At 52.5% G+C, this 21,519-nt stretch overlaps 1 protein-coding gene and 1 pseudogene across 1 annotated transcript; one reads left to right on the forward strand and one right to left on the reverse strand.

Moving 5' to 3' along the window:
- Nucleotides 1–7,736: 7,736 nt before the first annotated feature.
- LOC149356652 (uncharacterized) lies at nucleotides 7,737–12,623 on the forward strand (annotated as a pseudogene).
- A 7,252-nt stretch (nucleotides 12,624–19,875) lies between these two features.
- On the reverse strand, nucleotides 19,876–20,405 carry LOC149356653 (uncharacterized). Its single transcript, XM_089576400.1, has 3 exons — nucleotides 20,382–20,405; nucleotides 20,128–20,301; nucleotides 19,876–19,914 (listed from the first exon to the last, which is right to left on the reverse strand). Exons 1-3 carry the CDS (start codon nucleotides 20,403–20,405, stop codon nucleotides 19,876–19,878), a joined length of 237 nt encoding a protein of 78 aa, XP_089432526.1.
- Nucleotides 20,406–21,519: the final 1,114 nt, after the last annotated feature.

Here is a 21,519-nt window from a genome sequence, read left to right on the forward strand (position 1 = left end):
GCATGCGCGCACAAACAAACGCACAAACGTGCCTGTCTCTGCGCCAAAGGGGGGGAAGTTGGGGACGCGCTGCAAAATGGGCCGCAGGGACGCGTGTGGTCGCGCAGGGCTCCCCGCGCGGCCTCTCCTCCCTAGCCCTCTGGCTACTTCGCACGTCTTTCTGTTGCGCCCGCCGCATTCCACACAACCGCCCTCGCTGACGGGGCAGGGCGATAATTTGGAAGGCAGACACAGTGTCTCTGGTGCTAGTCGGTGGAGAGAGTTCTTTTGGGCCATGCCTATAGGCCTCCCGTACACAGTTCTTCACAACGTCATCTGCTGACGTTCGGTTTGTGACTTCCGGCTGTTGCACGCAGCACCCCAGCAGCAGCGTCAGCAGCGTCTCTCCGGTCTCTCTTTGCCTTCCTGGATTGTGGCGCGCGTCGGATTTCTCTGCTTGTCACTGCGACAAAGGCACTGCGAGTGGCTGCCGAGCTCCCGACAGAAAGAGGTGGCAGAGGTAAATTGAAAATATATGCGTGAAGGCAATGCCCTGGCTAGCGCTTGCCCGAGCGGGTCGCGTGGCGGCACAAGCAGACGATTTTCACAGCTATCGGAAGTGTGCCCGTGACGTCGTGGCTGCTGTAGCTCCAGCGAATGACGGCATGTGGTGGCCTTCCGACGTCACGGGACTAGTGATGTCTATTTTCCCAGTGTGAGTTTCAAGATCGATCACTACGAAAACACCAATCGACCCGTGAATTTTAAAAAACACTGTTTTTAAAAATTCATAATAAATTGCCGGCTCAGCTCAGAAGACTCATACTTGGTGTAAATGCTTCTTAGCATCATTTCTAAGCACTGAAAACATTTGCAAGCGACTTTAAATTCGTTGCATCTTTTAATGTGCACTGACCGCACAGTACACGGGGCCTCTAGAATTTCGCATCCATACCAAGTTTTCAAGAAACAATGCAGACTCGACACTTCCTACCTAGTGTGGCGTGAGAGCCTCTGTCACATTTGGCAGCTTCCTCGGCTACGGAGGCCTTCTCAGTTTAATATTCGATACACGTAGCTAGGACGTAGTCATTAACTGAGCTTGAACCGAGAGCAGTGAACTATACATTTTATGCTTCCGAACTAGTCCCACGTGATACACACAACCCCCCCCCCCCCCCCCCCAAACGCAAAGGGTTCACCCTGGGAAGACCAGCCACTCATCACTTGTACATAAGACAGTTTAATACTACAATTGAAGGGTGCCTAGAGTGCCGCCAGTGAAAAAAAAAACAAAAACAAAAAACAAACGCATTCACGGAGCCCAGTTGATGGAGGTGCCGGGAGAATTTCAGCCGGGCGACTCTACCATCTACCGGACACTGCCAGATTAATTTCGTTACATCCATCAACATGCAACATGCTGCAAGCAGGACGGAATTCGCAAAGCTGTAAGTTGAACGTCAGAACTGCACAACAGCGGTGCGCGTTACGAAAAGCTCAAGAACACATTCCTATAGCCCTGACAAGCAAATTCAAGTGCTCTACCGCCGTCAGCACACTTAAGAGGAACGCTCGATTGCGCATCCTGCGCTGATATTACAGCCTCTGAGCGATGGGCGCTGAGTCCGACACCACGCTGCACGGTATGTTTGCGGAGGTTGGAGACAGCTCGTGCCCTGCTTGCACTTTAATTTTGTCTCAGACGCAGCGGCCGACGCCCAGCGGCACTAATGTCAGTGAAAGACAATCGCTCGAGCGCTCGTGTTAAGCGTGCTCACGGCGGTAGTACATACATAGAGGCTGAATGAAGGAGGTTTCAATATCAGCCAACGCTCTACGTGTACATTAAAGGAACTGACAAAACACGCGTAGCTACAGCTACCGGAAAGTAGAAATTACAAAAGTACTCAGACAATAATAAAGGTGTTCTTACCTGTCATCTGAAGGATTTCTGCGTCGTAATAGCCGCCCTTTGATTTCTCGTTACACATGATATCTGTCCCGCCACAAAATCATTTATGCTCTTCGGATGAAAACCTCTCATCAGCACCGACGACGTCACATTTTTCACGCTGTCGAGAAGAAACTTCACATAGACGTAAAAAACTATTGCTGAACCGCGATTTTTTGGTACTGCTCAGGGAGTAACAGAAACAGCTGATAGTTACTCGTGAACAAGCGTCACTGCGTCACCAACCTCGCGTAGTAAGAACAAACTCTCTACATGATATTTTAACAACGTAATGGTGCGTGCGGTTGCTGTAGTCTTGTAAAAAAAATTACATGCTGACAAGACTGCACACAGCTTTAGCGCGTTGCTCTGAAACAGATTGAGCTATTATCTGTATTATATGCTGTGAATGTAGTAGTGAACTTTGTAAAGTTACTTTCTTTTTGGCTAGCTTGAAGCGTTTGCCTTGCTGGGAGAGGCGGGCGCGCATCGAGGCACGCTATAAAAAAAAAATGAGAGGCGGGTGCGTGGAGTTTCCCGCGCAATCTGTCGTCATCTCCTTGGTTGTGCGTTCCGTCTGCCTTCAGTGTGCTCGTTCTTGCACCTTATACAAGCCAACGCCTCCTTTACTTGTACAAGCCTGCTACAAGCGTGCAAAGGAGGTGCTCCATCATGCCTCCCAAAAAGCGCTACCGCGCGTATTTGGAGCCAGATGCGCTATCACCGAAAATTCCGCGGCAGACGACATGGAGCCGGCTGCAAAAGGAATCCGCTGCAGCGTCTCAAGCACCGCCGGTAATTCACCGACTTATTTACGTCATATGCTAGGGCCCATTGACTTTCTGCGGCGAAAAGTTTTACATTCCGTGAACTGATAAAGAATCCGCAAGTGTTATTTTTTTTTCTTTCCGAGCTGTGCAACGTTGCAAAAGCAACCTTTGCCATTAGGCTTGCCAGCTGCCAGGAGATGCCCGCTTTTCAGTGATTTTGAAGCATTACGCGGGGCGAGGAAGTGGATGCAGAAAGTCGGTACGGGTCGTTACGAAATAAAAGGCACTGCAGGAGTTGTGCGAAGTAAGGACAGCAAAGAAGGGCAAACGGGTGCTGGAGCTGGACAGCTCGAAACGTCGAGCACCGGCGGCACAGATCATGACGGCGCGGCTGCTGCTGGGTGATGTGCGTGCATAACCCTAAAGGAGGATTTGCTTCGCTAGACTGTGGCGCGCTCGTTTGAAGCGTTGCCTTTTAAATAACTTGGACCTATCCGTTAAGTCTGTATTTCAGCGTGCCCCTTTCCCCTTTTTTTTCTTTGTGAAAGATGGCGGGGTGCGGGCTAAAATCTCCGATTTTTTTTTTTTTGCGGAATCGCGAGAAACTACGGTCCTTACCACTCACCGCAGGCAGTGGTCATGCTCTTGACGGCGCGGTGCGCATCTAAAGGGTTCCTGAGGAGGCGGAGCTTGCATGGCCTATCAACGCCCAAACTATTGTCTGATGGATGCATAGTGACGGCTGATAGCAGAAAGCAGCATGCAGAAATGAGAAATAGGGCTAGGAGATGGAAATGATGAATTGATGCGGCATAAACCATGGCAAAAACGTTTGTCGCATCAAAGACTGCGGCAGAACAGAACATTGTCAGAATTTCGCCTTCATCGAAATTGGGCCGCCGCGGCCGGGATCGAACCCGCGTCTTTCGGGTCAGCAGCCGAGCGCCGTAACCACTGAGCCACCGCGGCGGGGCATCTCAAATAAGAAGAAAACAGATGCAATAAGACAATACGAGCGCTGATCTATCAAGCGTGCCCTGTGCCAGTCGCGGTCCTTTTATCCGCTCAAACTTATCCGCTCAAACTTACTTTTATCTCGCCCTCACACCTGTGTGGATAACCTAGCTGTTCACACTTCAAAGTTTTCAAAGAGCTGTTTGAGAATGCGTGTTGCGGAAATAAACGCGCCCCGTAAAATGCTTCCTTCAGCTAAACGGGCGCATTGTTCGGGCTCATATTTCGCATAGAAATGGCATTTGGTCGGCAGAATTGTTTAATACCGCGTTTGCTTGGGCTACTTACCTGATTCGAACAGAATAAGTCGGATATTCACATCGTCTGCAGCGACGACGAAGGAAATTAAGCTGCTCTGTCAGCTATCGCACCGGTGGCGCCATCTCGTTTGTTGGTCGTGAACAATCAGCAATAGAGCGAGGTTCGGGTGGTTTGAAGACGCTCTTTCAACTGGTTTTTTAATCCTCACAAAAAATTTACCTTGCTGAAAACTTAGTTTTGCCAAGCTAAGTTTTCTGTGACCATTAAAAAATGGCTGAGGCTTAACTAAGGTTAAGCCTAGTCAGATGCGAAGCATATTGATGGCTATGCTTGGTAAAGTTCCTCGCTTTGTTCTTCAGTTGTTGTAGAACATTGTCGCCGAGCCGCATATTGAGCACGCCGCTTAGCCAGACGTTCATCCCGCTCTTCATCGGTCTCTGCGGCACGCTGAAGCTTTCGCTTCTCGTTCAAATCAGCCCTGCTTCTAGGCGGCATCCCAACACCTGGCCGCCTCGTAAGTGCCCGGAGAGCGAGGCAAGCTCAGCTTTATACCGCTGCTGTAGCGTCACGTGGTAAGCTGCAGCGCCTCTGATGTGGAGCCTCCACCGCCGTGGCCGACCGCGCGAGCCGGCAGCCCATCTCTCCTCTGCTGTGACGTCATGTTGTCACGTGGTGTCACGTGGTCACGCTAAACGTCCCGTGGTCACGTAGTCAATGGTAGCTCCACCGCCGCGCTCGACGGGCTGTAGTGTAGCTCTAGTAATATGCTTCGCTTAAAAACCAGTTGAAAGAGCGTCTCCCAAACCCCCGAACCCCCTCCTTTGCTGATTCTTCAAGACTAACAAACGAGATAGCGCCACCGGTGCGATAGCTGACAGAGCAGCTTAATTTCCTTCGTCGTCGCCGCAGACGATGTGAACATCCGGCTTATTCTGTTCGAATTAAGTAATTAACCCAAGCAAACGTGGTATTAAACAATTCTGCCGACCAAATGCCATTACTATGCGAAATTTGAGCTCGAACAATGCGCCCGTTTAGCTGAAAGAAGCATTTTACGGGGCGCGTTTATTTCCGCAACACGCGTTATTTGCTAGGTGCTGGCTGAGGTCCGACACAACGTTACTAGAACCAACTCAGTTTCACAGCTCCCCATACCGCCCATCGGAGGAGAGTGTCCCAAGCGGCGGTCACGAGAACTAACGGCGCTGCAGTCGAGTCTTGCTCCCTGCCGGGCGCGTCGTCTGCTACACGCAGCGCGGAAGCGTGGAGCGGCCGGCATATATGAGGTTTTGGCGGGCTGCGTTCGCGCTCTACGTGGCTGCAGTAAAATAATACTTCCATCACGGCAGCTTTTGCTTCGAAGCTGCGTGTGATCGTGGAGAACACGTTTGTGTGATGCGAAATTAGGCTGTTAATGTTGTGAAAAAAGTGAAAAAACGCTGTCAACACGCTCGCGAGCATTGTTTCTTGCTTTGCTCAATGGCTTGTGTTTTGTTCCGCGTACCGTAGTGCATAGTTCCTATAATGTAAACAGATCGGACAAAGTTTCAGTGCGTGCGTGCACTCTACCTTAGGAGGGACCGTAGTGAATGTCATGTTTGCTGCGGTACAGAGCAGATTGCCTGCATTGCGTGCAGAAAGCTGCAGCTTAGCCTGTGCAGTCTATTCACTGAGTGCTTGAAGTCTGCTACTCGCGTGAAACGAGACAGTGAACACAGAACACAAGCAAACGGCCTCCGTCGTCTTATAATAAAAGCGTTTCTCTTAGTGTCCTGCTTTTGACTCAGCTGCACTACCTCTGATATCATTGTCAAAAAAGTTTTACTATTATGTTTTCTGAACGTCGTGTAGGCGGAGTTCTTTAATGAACTGACTGCAAGAGAAATCAGTGGGAAGGAACGCACGCACAGTGAAAATAGAGCAAGAGCGAGCCTCTTGAAGAAGAAAAATAAATTTATTGCACGTAATGACAGGAAGTCGTCCTTCGATTCGCTTTACGACCTTGAGAAATGTCATCTATCTCCTCCACGTCCCCCTCCTCGAAAAAAAAAAAACACTTTTATTGCCTGTAGGGGAAATTAATGCATTCGCAAACTAGCACTGGACAGCAATGGTAGACACACGATATTGAAGGCATATATATGTGTTGGAAGGCACTACTTTCAGAGAAGTTAATATCAGGAATTCATGAACGCAACAACGAAAAACAAGCAAAAATGCAGTATTGTCAAAGACACTGGTGGCATATGCGAAAATAAATGAGATGCACCAACCAACTTCGAGAACTTCATCAACGTGTACAAAAATTTACAAGAATCGACAGCAACGCAAATGACATTGCTACTTCCTCTTCGGTAAATATTTGATTACGCAGCAGAATCTAACAATTTGTTACATGCTGATCTACATATAAACATAGCAAAGTGCATATATGTAGGGCATGTATTATGCCATGATTGCACATGTGACAGAAGCATTTAAGCAATATAATTCGCATATGCAAGACAATCTATACACAGAAATAACTAATAGTTAAAACCAAAATTGATGATCAAACCTGCACAGCAGGAGGAAATGAAATCGATCAAAGTAACTTGGCCTTTTTCCTTGCAACTCTGACTTTTTCTGTAAGCTCCGCGTCGCGGTTCTTTTTTCTGCAATAGAAGTGCATTCGCATCACAACATAAAAGTTCACAACTCTGGCTGTCACCTCTTCGTAGTGATCGGAGCACCCCAATGGAGGGACACCCGATTCCTCCAGGTTATCTAAAACCTCCCAGAAAAGATCCCCGACCATTTGGCCATTCTCAAGTGTATGCTGTGCAGTTTTCTCTATTTCCTTTATCGTAAAAAAAAAATCTCTGCCTCTCCCGTAACCGAGAGTAGAGTAAGCATGAAATGTTTACGGGCCTAATGTCATCTCGGTGGACACCCGCACCGTACAGGAAGGGAGGAACGTTACCACCCGCTCAGCGCGATGCTTTGCCATTTGAACGCAAGGTTTTTTGAGGAAAGGAAATGGCGCAGTAATTCTCTGCCATCTCGGTGGACACCCGAACCGCACCGTAATGGAAGGGAGGAACGCCACCAACCGTTCGGCGCGATGCCTTGCCCTTTCAACGCAGCGCTTCTCCCCCGGGCCCCTGTGCGCCTGCGGGGCTTTGCTTCGATGCGCGAAGCCCCTAAGAGATCACTTATGACAACGAAGTGTATCGTGGCATTTATGTGCTTTTTGCACGCGTTATTAGTAATCGGAAGTTATAATTCCGTGCATTATCAAACGCACAGCGACTGATATCTTGATAAACATTGAGAAGGCACTGGCAGCAGTTATTTTTTGTGACTCCTTTGGAGACCAACCGGCGCTTGTATGCCGGTCGCGTAGGAGGGCTTAGAGAGTCTCGTTAAATCTCGTTAAGTCTCGTACGGTGCCCGGATGCCGTTACGCTGCCCGTCGAGCCAGCGGATCATCGAGCTTTTCCTGTCCAGGCGGGCCCCCGGATCCAGCGTCCCGGAGGTCCTGCCTGCCGTCCTGCTGCCCGGCGCCGCGCTCCTGCCGTGGTGACCCGGGCCCCGTCGCGATGGAGAGACCCCGCCCTGCAGTGCGCCCCACAAAGGCGCAATGCTTTTTGTTTACTGTGCCGGATCCTGTTCCGGCCGAACGCCTCATCGACCTGCTCGAGGAGGTGCTCGGAGTCGGGGGGCTGACATATTTGCAGCACCTTGGTGGTTTACGTTTCCTGGCGGCCGTGGCTTCCATGGCGCAGGCAGCGAAAATGGTGGCGTTGGGCTCGCTGCTCATCGCCGGAAAGGAGGTGCCACTGGAGCAGATGAGGGTTCCAGTGGTGCACGTGACGGTTTTCCGTCTCTCCCCGTGCGTCAGCGACGAGGACCTCGCCGCGGCGTTCCAACCGTACGGGAAGGTGCGCGCCATCACCGAGGTCGCCTTCCAGTCCAGGAACCGCATCGGGAACGGGACGCGCCTGGTGAAGCTCGAGATGACCCGGGCTCCGCCGAACTTCCTGACGGTGGCCGGTGTTCGGGCCATGATTGAATACCGAGGCATGAAACGCGTCTGTTCCCGGTGCGGCGCCGAGGGCCACTTCGGCGCTACGTGTAAAGCCTGGCCCGCATGGAGCGTTTTTTACCCGCGAAATCGCGCCGCGCGCCCAACGCCCGCGCCGGCGTCGACGAATGCACTCCCGCATGGTCAGCAGCCGAGCGGCGCGCGCTACGGGCGACGTTGACAAGATGGTTGCGCCCTGCTCGCCCACTTCGGAATAAATACATGTCACCGCTGGATTCTTCGACGTGATAGCTCGCTCAGATGGTAGCGGTTCGCTTTTACTTCGCACAGCTCGCCCACGCGTAGAGGTATAAGCGATAACTAGCCTTTGTTTTTCAGATAATTTCGCGATTTTCAAGCTCTTAGGCCTAACTGTGTTTACCTCGCAAGAACGACACCTGGTGAAGCAGTTGTCTAGCTTTTATTCACTTGCTACATTTTCATCTATTAGCAGTTTTTCTACTTGGAACGAAAAAAGACTCGCAATGCACCCATCGTAGTTATCAGCAATTACGGATAAAAAAATTCTTCAACACAGCGTTTATGTGCTTTGGCGTCTTGTCACTAGATGGCGCTACCGTTTACGCGTGCCCCTGATGGACGGCGCGGCCACCTAAAAGCGACTCCTCCGAGAGACAACACGCTGCTCGGCCGTTTCGGCCGAGAAACCCGAAGCCCAAGCCTCGGTACTATAGTGAACTAGAACTCGGTACCCTCGGTGTGTCAAACGCCCGTCTTTCCGGATAATAACTATGCTTTCCGGGAAGCACGACGCAGTTTTGGTGGTCAAGCTACAGTGCCAGAGAGAGCTCGCAAGCGCGTCTCTCTCGACCGGCGTGGCTCCGCCCAGAGTCACGTGACGCCCGTTCCGGCTCTCATTGGCCCTCTGTCGCTGCCCTCTCCTGGCGTCGGCGCGGCGTCGACGTTTTTATCTGTTTCGACAGAACCCGACGGTTTGGCAAAAACGTCCTCTCCGGCGGCAAAAAAACGCTCCGGTGCCGTCGACGCCGACGAATCGCCCGGAAAAACGCTCCATGCGGGCCACGCTTTCAAGCTACAGTGCCAGAGAGAGCTCGCAAGCGCGTCTCTCTCGACCGGCGTGGCTCCGCCCAGAGTCACGTGACGCCCGTTCCGGCTCTCATTGGCCCTCTGTCGCTGCCCTCTCCTGGCGTCGGCGCGGCGTCGACGTTTTTATCTGTTTCGACAGAACCCGACGGTTTGGCAAAAACGTCCTCTCCGGCGGCAAAAAAACGCTCCGGTGCCGTCGACGCCGACGAATCGCCCGGAAAAACGCTCCATGCGGGCCACGCTTAAAGCGTGGCCCGCATGGAGCGTTTTTCCGGGCGATTCGTTGGCGTCGACGGCACCGGAGCGTTTTTTTGCCGCCGGAGAGGACGTTTTTGCCAAACCGTCGGGTTCTGTCGAAACAGATAAAAACGTCGACGCCGCGCCGACGCCAGGAGAGGGCAGCGACAGAGGGCCAATGAGAGCCGGAACGGGCGTCACGTGACTCTGGGCGGAGCCACGCCGGTCGAGAGAGACGCGCTTGCGAGCTCTCTCTGGCACTGTAGCTTGACCACCAAAACTGCGTCGTGCTTCCCGGAAAGCATAGTTATTATCCGGAAAGACGGGCGTTTGACACACCGAGGGTACCGAGTTCTAGTTCACTATAGTACCGAGGCTTGGGCTTCGGGTTTCTCGGCCGAAACGGCCGAGCAGCGTGTTGTCTCTCGGAGGAGTCGCTTTTAGGTGGCCGCGCCGTCCATCAGGGGCACGCGTAAACGGTAGCGCCATCTAGTGACAAGACGCCAAAGCACATAAACGCTGTGTTGAAGAATTTTTTTATCCGTAATTGCTGATAACTACGATGGGTGCATTGCGAGTCTTTTTTCGTTCCAAGTAGAAAAACTGCTAATAGATGAAAATGTAGCAAGTGAATAAAAGCTAGACAACTGCTTCACCAGGTGTCGTTCTTGCGAGGTAAACACAGTTAGGCCTAAGAGCTTGAAAATCGCGAAATTATCTGAAAAACAAAGGCTAGTTATCGCTTATACCTCTACGCGTGGGCGAGCTGTGCGAAGTAAAAGCGAACCGCTACCATCTGAGCGAGCTATCACGTCGAAGAATCCAGCGGTGACATGTATTTATTCCGAAGTGGGCGAGCAGGGCGCAACCATCTTGTCAACGTCGCCCGTAGCGCGCGCCGCTCGGCTGCTGACCATGCGGGAGTGAATTCGTCGACGCCGGCGCGGGCGTTGGGCGCGCGGCGCGATTTCGCGGGTAAAAAACGCTCCATGCGGGCCAGGCTTAAGGCAGTGCGCTGCGGCCGGTGCGGCGCGTACGGACACATCGGCGCCAACTGCAAGCCGGTATGCAAGAGGTGCGGAGGCGACCACCCGTCCTCCGACTGCGTCGTGCCGCGGTCCTACGCGGCGGCCGCGGCTGCTGCGGCAGCCAGACCTTCCCAGGAGCCTGGTGTGCAACCCGGGACGAAGGCGACACCTGAGGGGGCTGGCGCCGGTTCGAGCGGCGCGGCACAGGAGGCGGCGGCGAGCCCTCTCGAGGGGGCTGACGTGCGGGACGACGCCGCGACCAAGCCCGATGACGACCAGGCGGGCACGGAGACGGCGGGCACCTCGTCCGGCCAATCCGCGACGGAGCTGTCCACGGGCAACTCCGACGTCGCGGAATCGACCTCGTCCGAGTCTGACGACTCGTAGGGCGAGTCCTCTTTTGTGGAACCTCCGAGTTTGGAGGTTTCGCTGCTTGACGCGCCCACGGCGGCGCAGCACGAGGGCACGGGCACGGACACCACGTCGCCTGGCTCGCCCTCCCCCAGTGACGCCCTGCACACACCCGTGAAGGACGCCCCGAGCAGCGACGGCTCAAGCGCGTCGCGACCGAAGCCGCCGCACATCCCGGTCGCCCTGCCGCCGCAGGGCCCGTGCGCAGCTAAGTTGGTGCGGGGGGCGCGCAAGGCTCTCGAGCTCGACGACCCCAAGCGCCAGCTCTCCTCGTCGTCGGACGGCGGCGCGACCTGCTCTTCGGCCACCCAGGCGCCGAAGAAGAAACCGAGGACGGCAGACGACGACGGCGACGGCGTCCACATGGACGTCGAGGGAAACGAATAGTTTCCGCCATGGCGCCTCCTCGCCGGACTTCAGGCCCTGCTGGGCCTTTTCCTCCTCCCCTCCCTGCTCGGCGGCCGCCCGAGCGCCGTTCTTTCGACGCTCTACGGCGCCGTTATCTTTTCGGCGCGCTGGCTCCGTCGGCGCGTTTGGCGAACGATGGACGGTGTTTGCGCGGTGGAGTGTGTTGGTGCGTGTGTGACTGTGTGTTGCTGGCGCAGCCACGCGCATCGGCCGGACCTTTGCAACGCGCAACCATTAGCACCGCTTGGCATCGTCGTCTCGCCGCCGCGGGGCCGCCAGCCAGGACGCCAGCAGGGACCCGGGACGCCTCCCAAGCGCCTCGACGCCCCCCCAGCGCCGGTGTATCAACGCACTCGCAGTCTCTATCCGCAGAACTGTACTGTGAGTCCGTCAGCGTTTTGTTTTGTTTACTTGTTTCGTTGTTTATTTTTGTTACATTGCTTCCTTTATTTTCATGATGGCTGTTTTTCGTTTCGCCTCCTTTAACGCGCAGGGTTTTCGCTCTCCCGATAAGCAACGGGAGGTGCTTCACCTTGCGCGTTCGTACCAAATTGATGTTTTGTTTTTGCAGAAGTGTAATTTTCGCACCCCTGCAGACGTTATTTCTTTCCGTTCACGCTTTCATGTCGATGCTTTTTTTTCCTTGACGGACTCACGGCCTTGCGGTGTGGGCGTTGTTTTCCTCACGCCGGCTTTCCGCGCAGGAGCGCATTGTACCTTTGGTTAAGATGGTCGAGTACTGGTGGTGGACATTTTCCTCGACGGGCGGAGGACTCGCTTTGTAAACCTGTACGCGCCCGTCACGCGATCTCTGACAGGCGAGTTTTTCCGCTCTCTTACATCCCACCTGCTTGAATCCGTGTCATATGTCCTGCTGGGGGATTTTAATTGCGTCCTAGACTCGTGGCGTGACATTCAGGGCCCCGGTCAAGGTGCGTCCAATTATTACGCCAAGGAGCTAGGCAAACTGGTTCGCCAGCTGCACCTTACGGACGCGTGGGTCGAACTGCACGGGAACCTTTTCGTGGCCACACGTGCTAGGGGCCGTAGCGCCAGTCGAATCGACCGGGTGTACCTACCTCCAGCCCTCGTGCCGCAACTCGTACCCTGCAAGGTAGTGCCATTTCCACCAGGCGCCCGAGCACTCAGCGACCACTTACCTGTCGCGGTATCCTTGAAGTGCGCTTCGGGCCGAATTGCGACGTTCTCTACATGGAGAATGGACATCTCACTCTTGGTGGACGACCAGAGCATTCGCGACATCCGTGCAGATTTGGTGGACTCTGTTGCCCTCTTTGAGTTCAGTCCGTTGATTTGGGACGCCCTGAAAACACTATGGCGAGAAGTTCTCATTCGGGCTGGCAGAGCAAAGCACGCGCGGAAGACTGCGGCGCTCAACGACGTGCTACGCCGCATGCGTATCGTGAAGCAAGGGGGTGAGCTCACCTTTGCGATGCGAGAGTACCTGGACACTCTTCGCGTCCGGTACCACCGCATCCTGGATGAGGAATCCCAGGCCTCCTGTACCGCCGCGAATCTCCGCATGCTGTCACAGGAACGCGCTGACCTCTTTCACGCGAACAGCTGCCGCCACAAGAGCGACCGACCGGCCCGTATTGGAAGCGTAACTATGCCAGATGGCACGATTTCCGAGCAGGTCCAAGACATCGAGCACGTCTTCCGTGATCACTTTGCCCATCTCTTTGCGTCGCAAGGCCTGTGCGAGTGGGATGGGTTTGACGCTGCTGTAGACGCCTTTTGCGCCGCCCTTCCCCACGCGCCCGACGACGCGGAATCGGCTCTTTGCGCTCGCGCCACGCGGGAGGAGGTCTACGCAGTCTTAAGCGACATGAATCGCGCCTCCGCACCCGGACCAGATGGTCTAGTCTCCGGGTTTTACTACACCTTCTTTGATGTGCTCGGGGACTTCCTCACGCATTTGGTGAACGCCTTCCTCGAGGAAGGAGCTAAGCCACCGTCTTTCGGTGCGGGACGAATCGTGTTGATACCAAAGCAGGGAACAACGTCGTCATGCCCGGCGGCGTGGCGGCCGATAACCCTGCTCAATACTGACTACAAACTGGTCGCCTCGATTCTCGTCGCTCGCTTGCGTCTTCTTTTGCCAAACCTCGTTAGCCCCTTCCAGGCTTGCGCTGTTCCTGGCCGTTCGGTATTTGCGTCGCTCACGCTCACGCGCGATGTGTTCGCATACGCACACGCGAAAGGGACTAGCGGGGTTTTTGTTTCCTTAGACCAAGCTAAGGCCTTTGAAAGAGTAGAGCATCGCTACTTATACTCCGTTTTGCGGTGCTTTGGGCTGCCTGCCAGGTTCATTGAGCGCATCAAATCGTTGTACTCGGGCCTCACGGCCGAACTCTTGGTGAACGGGTCAGTCACCGCTCCTTTCCCCGTAACACGTGGCGTGCGCCAGGGATGCCCTCTTTCTCCAGCTCTGTTCGTCCTGTCTTTGGACCCCCTGCTGCGCAGCGTCGCCTCCAACGAACGCATCCGCGGCTTTCCATTGACAGGACAGGAAACAATCGTCGTCTCGGCCTATGCCGACGATATTTCAATCTTCGTCCGAGACACCCGGAGTTTTGAGGCCTTCCTGGCCGTATTTACTACTTACGCGGCGCTGTCTGGTGCCGAGCTCAACGCCAGCAAGAGCAGGGCGCTTCGTTTTGGGACCTTCAGCGATCCCCTCCCGGTGCCCATTCCTTTCGTGGACGGGGTCCGAGTGCTAGGAGTCCTTTTTGAGCAGAGCGGTGTGTCGTCCCGGACATGGGATGAAGTTGTTGCGCGCACGACGAGCGCGCTAAGGATGGCAGCGCAGTTCGGCCTCTCCATGGAGGCCAGGGTGAGCGTCATCAAGGGCCGCGCGTGCGCCTTTGCCCACTATGTGGCCCGCGTAGCAGTGATGCCGCGTCGTACGGCGGGTCGGCTCCCGTCCCTTGTGGGCGCCTTTGTCTGGGACGGTGGCACGGCGCAGGTCGCTCGACGCCTTTGCCAGCTGCAACCTTCTAGAGGAGGACTCGGGCTGCCCTGTGAAGCCACCATGGCGCGTGCGCTCAGCGCCAAGCTCGTAACCACGCTGGTGGAGAGCGACGCATACCTTGGGCGTTCGCTCATGTTTTATTGGATGAGCACAGTGCGGCGCTTCTTCACCACTGAGCGCCATATAGGTCCACAGGCCGAGAGGCCTCTGCGCTTCTATAGAGCGGCTGCTGGTTTTAAGCAGTCTGTTTGTACTGACTTGCCAGGAGTCGACCTGACTGAGACGCCCGCGTCTCGGCTGAGCGAGATGTTCGCGTGCGTGCGCCTTGGCGCCGACGACCAGCGGCGCCCCGCGGTACGCAAGTGGCGCACGTGGTGCACAAGTCGTCTGCCTCCGCAGGTCCGCGACTTTGAGTGGAGGAGGAGATGGAGAGTCCTCCCCACGCGCGAACGCCTCTTATCATGGGGCCTTGTGCCCAACGCCCAGTGCGCGCAATGTGGAGCGCGAGAGACAGCGCGACACACTTTCTTTGAGTGCCGTGTTGCCCGGATAATGTGGTGGCAGGTGTATCGGATGTTTTCAGTTCGTGCCGGGCCAGGCATCCGGCAACCACGGGATTATTTTGGCAAAATAGTGTTTATGTCCGCTATGTTTGTTTTGTGGCGTCGCCGCTGTCTGGCCTAAGCCCGGCGTCAACCGGCGACGGCTATGTACCCCGCGTTGCAGAGACTGCGTCTCCTTATCTGGCAATACCTGTCTGAAAGGCTTGCAGCGGATGGGGAGGCGCGGTTTCTGCGACGGTGGCACACACGCTTCTTTGTCGTGCACGAAGGCCGGCTGGTTATGCCGGCGCTGCGGTATTAGCCGGGCCGACCCCCCCCCCCTCTCTTTACCGACTATGCTGGTTTGTTCGAGGATGGTGGTGTATAATTTTGAAAGGGCCAATCACCCTGAGAACGATCCTTGCCCCCCCCCCCCCCCGTGCTTCGTTGCTACGGGAGGCTGATTCTTCTTTGTCCAATGTTCGTTCTATGCACTATAGGCGGTAATTTGTGATGTGTACGGTGTGTTAAAATAAGGTCATGGTGTTTCTGGGTGGCCACCCACTTTGTATACATTTGTTTTGCCCTCAGTCATGAGTGTGTTTCCAATGTTTTGTTTGTTTGCACTGTTGAATAAACTTCCCTTTTATTCAGAGCCCGGATGACTGGAATTCAGTGCCTGGATGACTGGAATTCAGTGCCCGGATGACTGGAATTCAGTGCCCGGATGAGTAGATTTCAGTGCCCGGATGAGTGGATTTCAGTGCCCGGATGAGTGGATTTCAGTGCCCGGATGATGGCTCTCGGTCTCGGCGTGACGTCACCACACTGCCGACAACGGGGGCTAAAAGCATTTCATGCTTAAAAACTTCCGCGAAGGATGCCGCAAGCACCCTTGCTTAAACGCGCGCAAATCTGTGAGCTAAGTGGTCTGGGCTCAAGTGCATGATATTCAGGGCTAGCTGTCAAAGCTTTCTTGCACTCATAGATATTAACCCCTTCATAGATATTAACCATGTCCTAGTTGAAGTTCTGCCGCAAAAGAGGGGAAAGCAGAGCATCTTTATCCTAAATATCTACAGCCCTCCAAGCCGCAAGAAGGAAGATTTTCTGCCTATACTAACAGAATGCACCAGAATAGCCCAGGACAACCCCTTGGTAGTTCTGGGAGACATGAATGCAAGACACAGCTCCTGGGGCTACATAAGCGACTCTCAAAAAGGTGCTAATCTACTTGAAGCCGTGGAAATGCTAGGTTTAGAACTCGTCACTGATATTACCTCTCCTACCAGAACAGGGAACAGTATTAGCCGAGATACCTGCCCAGACCTCACCTTCATTAAGAACATTAATCACGCAACCTGGACTAACCTAGGGGAATCCTTGGGCAGCGACCACAACATCATAAGTCTCTCTATACCAACTGTCAGAATCAGAAGAGCTCTGGGAAATGTACACATCACGGACTGGACAAAATTCAGAGACTGCCCGCCGCCAGAAGGAGGCATTAAAAAATATTCAAGAGTGGACTCAACTAATCAAAGATGCCCACTCAAGCAACACTCGAACCATCCAACGGACCGCAGAAGCACCGGACGTAGATCGCCACCTATTGCATCTATGGGAGGCTCGAAAAGGCCTCACTAAACGCTGGAAAAAGCAGCGTCTCAATAGAAAACTAAAACTACGAATTGCTAAGATTACACAGCAAGCGCAAGCATATGCTATACAACTGTGTAGACAAAACTGGTCTGAGTTTTGTGCTTCCCTGAAAGGCACTCTAAGCACAGCCCAGACATGGACCATCTTAAGATGCATGCTCGACCAGAATAAGGCCAAATCAGTTACCAGCCGAACTCTCCAAACAGTTGCCCATAAGTTTCAAGGCACAGACCAAGACCTCATAACAGCCATGCATCGCAAGTACATAGGAGACCACACCCCTCCATGCACCCTGACCTATGAAGGACAACAAAATCCAAGCTTAGACGCCTCCATAACGGTATCTGAAGTTTATGCTGCAGCAAGAATAGCTCAGCGGAACACAGCACCGGGCGGAGACAAGGTTACCAACGCTATAATTCGAAACCTCAGCAACGACCATCTGAAAGACCTAACAAAATACAATAACAAGGAGTTATGGGAGAAAGGCCAGGTTCCAGCTGAGTGGCGCCATGCGGACATCATTATGATTCCAAAGGCCGGGAAACCCCCGGCAGTAGAGTCCCTCCCCCCAATCTCCTTAACCTCATGTCTGCGCAAACTGTATGAAAGAATCATACACACCAGATTCCAGAACTATATAGAAGATAACAACTTCTACCCCTACACTATGGTGGGATTCAGAAAAGGTCTCTGTACACAAGATGCCTTCCTAAGGATTAGCGAAGAAGTGCTTAATACAATACCCACCCACGGAGAAAACCTTCTGTTAGCCCTGGATTTAAAAGGAGCCTTTGACAACGTCTCCCATCAGTCTATCCTAGAGGAGCTGAGTGGTCTAAACTGTGGAGAGAGGATATTTAACTACATCAAGGCATTCCTCTCCAACAGAACCGCCACCATAGGCATTGGTGAAGTCCGTTCTCATCCCTTCCCCATGCCTAACAAGGGTAGTCCTCAAGGGGCTATAATATCCCCCCTCCTCTTCAATATTGCCATGCTAAAGCTAGCAAGAAAGCTTCAAACGCAGCCCGACATAGGCTACACGGTCTATGCCGATGATATATCTCTATGGGCCACACACGGCTCCTTAGTCCAAAAAGAAGAAGCCCTACAAGAAGCCATACACAGGGTTGAAGAATTTGCTGCGGAAAGTGGTCTGGAGTGTGCCCCGGAGAAGTCTGAGGTCATTAGACTCCACAAACTCCCTTACACATCCCCAGGAGAAGTTGAGCTTTTCCTGGGTGGACGCAAGATTAATGAAGTGGACAAGATCCGGATACTGCGGCTCTGGCTTAAAAGTAACCTCAGATCCGACCATATGATCAGAACCATCAAAACAACAGTTAATCAAATCTCAAGAATGATCCGCCGCATTACCTGGCACCGCAAGGGTATGAGAGAAGAGGACACCCTTAGACTCGTCCAGGCCCTAGTTCTGAGCAGGATAACATACGGCCTCCCTTACCAAAAACTGGGCACTGTGGAAACCAGAGCTATCGATACAATCATAAGAGGGGCTTACAAAACTGCCCTCAATCTTCCAATAGCCACTTCTACAGAACGACTCCTAGAGCTTGGTCTGCACAACACTTTTACCGAGCTCCAAGAAGCCCTCTTGGAAAGCCAAAAAGAACGCCTTCTAAAAACCAATGCGGGAAGGACGATCCTGACTAAATTAGGGACATGGCCGGGGCTGGGGACAAGAGGCAGTAAAACCTCTCTTCCACTAAAAACCCGAGAAAAGATCACCGTTAGTCCAATCCCACGTCACATGCATCATGCTCATCAGCAAGGCAGACGACAAGCGCGAGCAAAGGCACTTCAGAAACACCTAGAAAGCGACCGTAAAGCCGTTTACGTAGACATTGGGGCCTACCCCACGCCGGGAAAGTTCTCAGTCACTGCGATTGACCACCAACTAAAACCGGCTCTCCAAGGTTCTATATATGCAGAAAACCCCTCCTCTGCAGAGGCCCTGGCAATAGCTATTGCCATCAAACATAAAGACCAAAGAGGAGAGTCCTCCCACGGTATAACAGACTCCCAACAAGCCTGCCGAGACTTTCTTAATGGCAGGCTTCCCTCAAGAGCAACACAGCTACTTGGCAATCTCAGCCTAACACACAGACTAACATGGACACCTGGTCACGAAGGACTAGCTGGAAATGAGGTAGCCAACGATCTAGCCCGATATTTAAACCACCGGGCGGATCCTCATCCCTACCCCTCGCCCATGCCTAGCACCTATGGTGACAGATTAGAACATATTCGGCTGGAGCGCAGAAAATACCCACCCCCTCACATAAAACTAGACTCCTCCGCAGCCATAGACTGGAGGAAAATTCAGACCAACACTTTCCCTAACTTGTTCATCCTACACAAGATTAGCCCCACTCAATATCAGAATACATGCCCTTGGTGTGGAGCTTGCCTTACGCTCTACCACATATCGTGGGAATGTACAACGAAACCAAAACACTTAACTGTATCCATCCCGACATATGAGCAGTGGGAGGTGGCCCTGACCAGCGAGACCCTGGATCAGCAACTTAAGTTGGTTCAGCAAGTCCGTCAGTCAGCTAAAGCCAGTGGCGCCTTGGACTAGGGGTGCCACCCAAGTTGCTCGAGCAACCTTCTTCTTTTTAAATAAAAGTTTTCTCTCTCTCTCTCTCTTGCACTCAGTGCAAGACATTACTTTTTCCATCTTTTTATGGATACATCCACACAGGTAATAGACAACTATATCTTGAGTGTCGGCTTTGTGGTAGCCATGGTCGTCCTCATGGTAGTCCCCAGAGAGAACTACATACTGCAGTTTTTAGAAAGCTTTAACTCGACAGCTGATTTCATCTCAGCTGCAGCCTTGGCTTTCTAGGTCAAGCTGTCGTGCAGGGAAACTAGAACTGACTCGCAGGTGCCAGAGCAGTTCCCTTTGATAGCAGTTTTGACGGGAGTATACAGCGACAGCAATCTGTAGATTTGGCTGAACTGGGTGATGGTTGGATGGTCCTCGTCACCGTTGAAGGAGCGAACCAGGCCGAAAAATCTCTGTAAATCCAAGGTGCTTGCAATCAAAAAGTAATACCGACGCTCAAGTCTCGATCGCATCCCAAAACCGGCCTGAAGGTATAACTCCGCTCACACACACAAACACAAAAAACTTCGTTACTGAACTCCGAAAGAATTGGCTCATTTCGTAATATAACATTTATGTCTGTCTAGGATGCAGCGGTGAAGAAAACTGAGGCGATTTTGCTATGCCCTGCCCCAGAAATGTCTACGCTTGTTAATACTGTTAATATACCTTGCGTTTCTTACCTCAAGTGGGTCCTGGTTCAGCTTAGCTGTCAAAACGTACGGGACGCCGGCCTTATGCAACTCGTCGATAATATCCAAAATGGATAGCAGTGTTACCCGCAACGATTCTGTTGTCTGACATGAGGCAAACAAAAGCATGTTCTTGTTGCAGTGGTTGCGTTATGTTTCATTTAACATATCCAGGTGGTCCTTGATGACCTAAATATGAAGAGAAATAAACGGTTGTACTAGTCGGAAGATAAAACAACGTATTCTGAAGACGGTGCAGACGACGGTAACAAGGATAGAGAAAGCACATAAAACAGTTTGCCACTTTTTTTTGTGCCTTCACTGTATACCTGCTGCCTCTTTGTGCCGTTATCAGAATACGGTACAGTTAATAAATTAGAGAAAAGCAGCCTAGACTCATACCTGAATTCGAGGAGAACCCTTCCTGATGCCTTCAGCAGGATGCCTTGCGTTCAGAGCATCGAAAAGGTCGTTCGTGCTCCTGGTAAAGGCTTCGGTGCCGGAGGAGTCTCGTAGCTCTGTGACGCCAGCGTCTCGGTACACCTTCAGTGCAATTGCTGTGCTCCGGCTGAACAACTGGAAAAGGTCAGTTGGATGATGTTTACACTAACGTGGCGTGATAAACAAAGGTCCTAAGCACGGGTTTTTACGGTTACCTGCGTAGCAAGTCGTACATTCATTCTTTGAAGATTATTCGGCTGCACGGGCGCTGCTTTCAACTTCGGCACCACCTTGAGGTGCTTGTCCTTTTCCGTTTCGTACAGAGACTTATAGTGACCAAAATTTATGTTTTGCGTTCCAGACTGAAACGTGAATAAAAAAGGTAGCAGTTCGACTTTCCTCAAAACAATGAAAATTATTTAGTCATGGCTATACTTACTTGGCCCCTTTGGTGCTTTAGAAGATGATTTCTCACACACTTGATGATGTGTAGCACATTGCAGACAAAGTATATGAACTTGCCGTCAGGTAAGCATAGATGTGGCATCTTGTGGCTGGTACCAGCCATGCTGCCGTTCGCACCAAAATGCTGCCACATGGACTTGTTGCTTCCCGCTCCATCGCTTACAATGCTGAGGACAGTTGCTCCGTACTTGTGAAGCCTCACCACGGCCTCAAGCACCAGTTCCGCCAAGACGCGCCCAGGCGCTGCGATTTTGGTTGCGAAGCTTGCAATTGACTGCACCCATCCTTCAAACATTGGCACGAACATGAGAACTAACGCATGGTCTGCCTGCTCGCTAACATTTCCGCTGACGACACCACCGTAGTCGATGAAACCGTCGACTGTGTATGTAGATTTGTTGAAGTCATAACATTGTTTCAACTTAATTTTGTCCAAGATTAGAGTGCCGAATTTCATACGCCATCTTTTGTTTCCATCTGCTTTTGGATTGCATCAAGAGCAACAGCATTAAATCCATATTTGCAGGGAATGCCCTTCAGTATTTGAGTTAGGCGACTCATGCTTGATAGTGGTAGCATCTTGAGGTCATTCAGAAGCTTGTATGCTCTCGGGCTTGCCAGTCTCACAAGCATGCTGTTAAGAAGCCATTCGGCATCGTATCTGATTCCAGATAGTGCTTTGGCTTTTATTTGCCTAAATGCCGTGATTAAAGCCAGCCGTTGCAGGTTTGGAAGGCCTTCTAGCTGCCGTTCTAGTTGCTCTTCTGAGCTCTTCTCGAGCTTATCTTTTAACTCCGATATTTCTACCTTCCGTTTCTTGTTAGCTGCCGCAGCTCGCAGCAGGACTTTTCTAAGACGTCGTGCCTTTCGTTGTTGCAGATGTTTTAT

This window comes from Amblyomma mixtum, chromosome 3 (assembly GCF_055824585.1).
Source record: "Amblyomma mixtum isolate Tamu chromosome 3, ASM5582458v1, whole genome shotgun sequence".
In the NCBI taxonomy this organism is placed as follows: domain Eukaryota; kingdom Metazoa; phylum Arthropoda; class Arachnida; order Ixodida; family Ixodidae; genus Amblyomma; species Amblyomma mixtum.

Coding starts and splice junctions, on each gene's coding strand:
- LOC149356653 (XM_089576400.1), bottom strand. CDS start 20,405: ATGAATGTACGACTTGCTACGCAG. Junction 20,302..20,381: donor ATGTACGACTTGCTACGCAG/GTAACCGTAAAA, acceptor GACCTTTTCCAG/TTGTTCAGCCGGAGCACAGC. Junction 19,915..20,127: donor AGGGTTCTCCTCGAATTCAG/GTATGAGTCTAG, acceptor CTTCATATTTAG/GTCATCAAGGACCACCTGGA.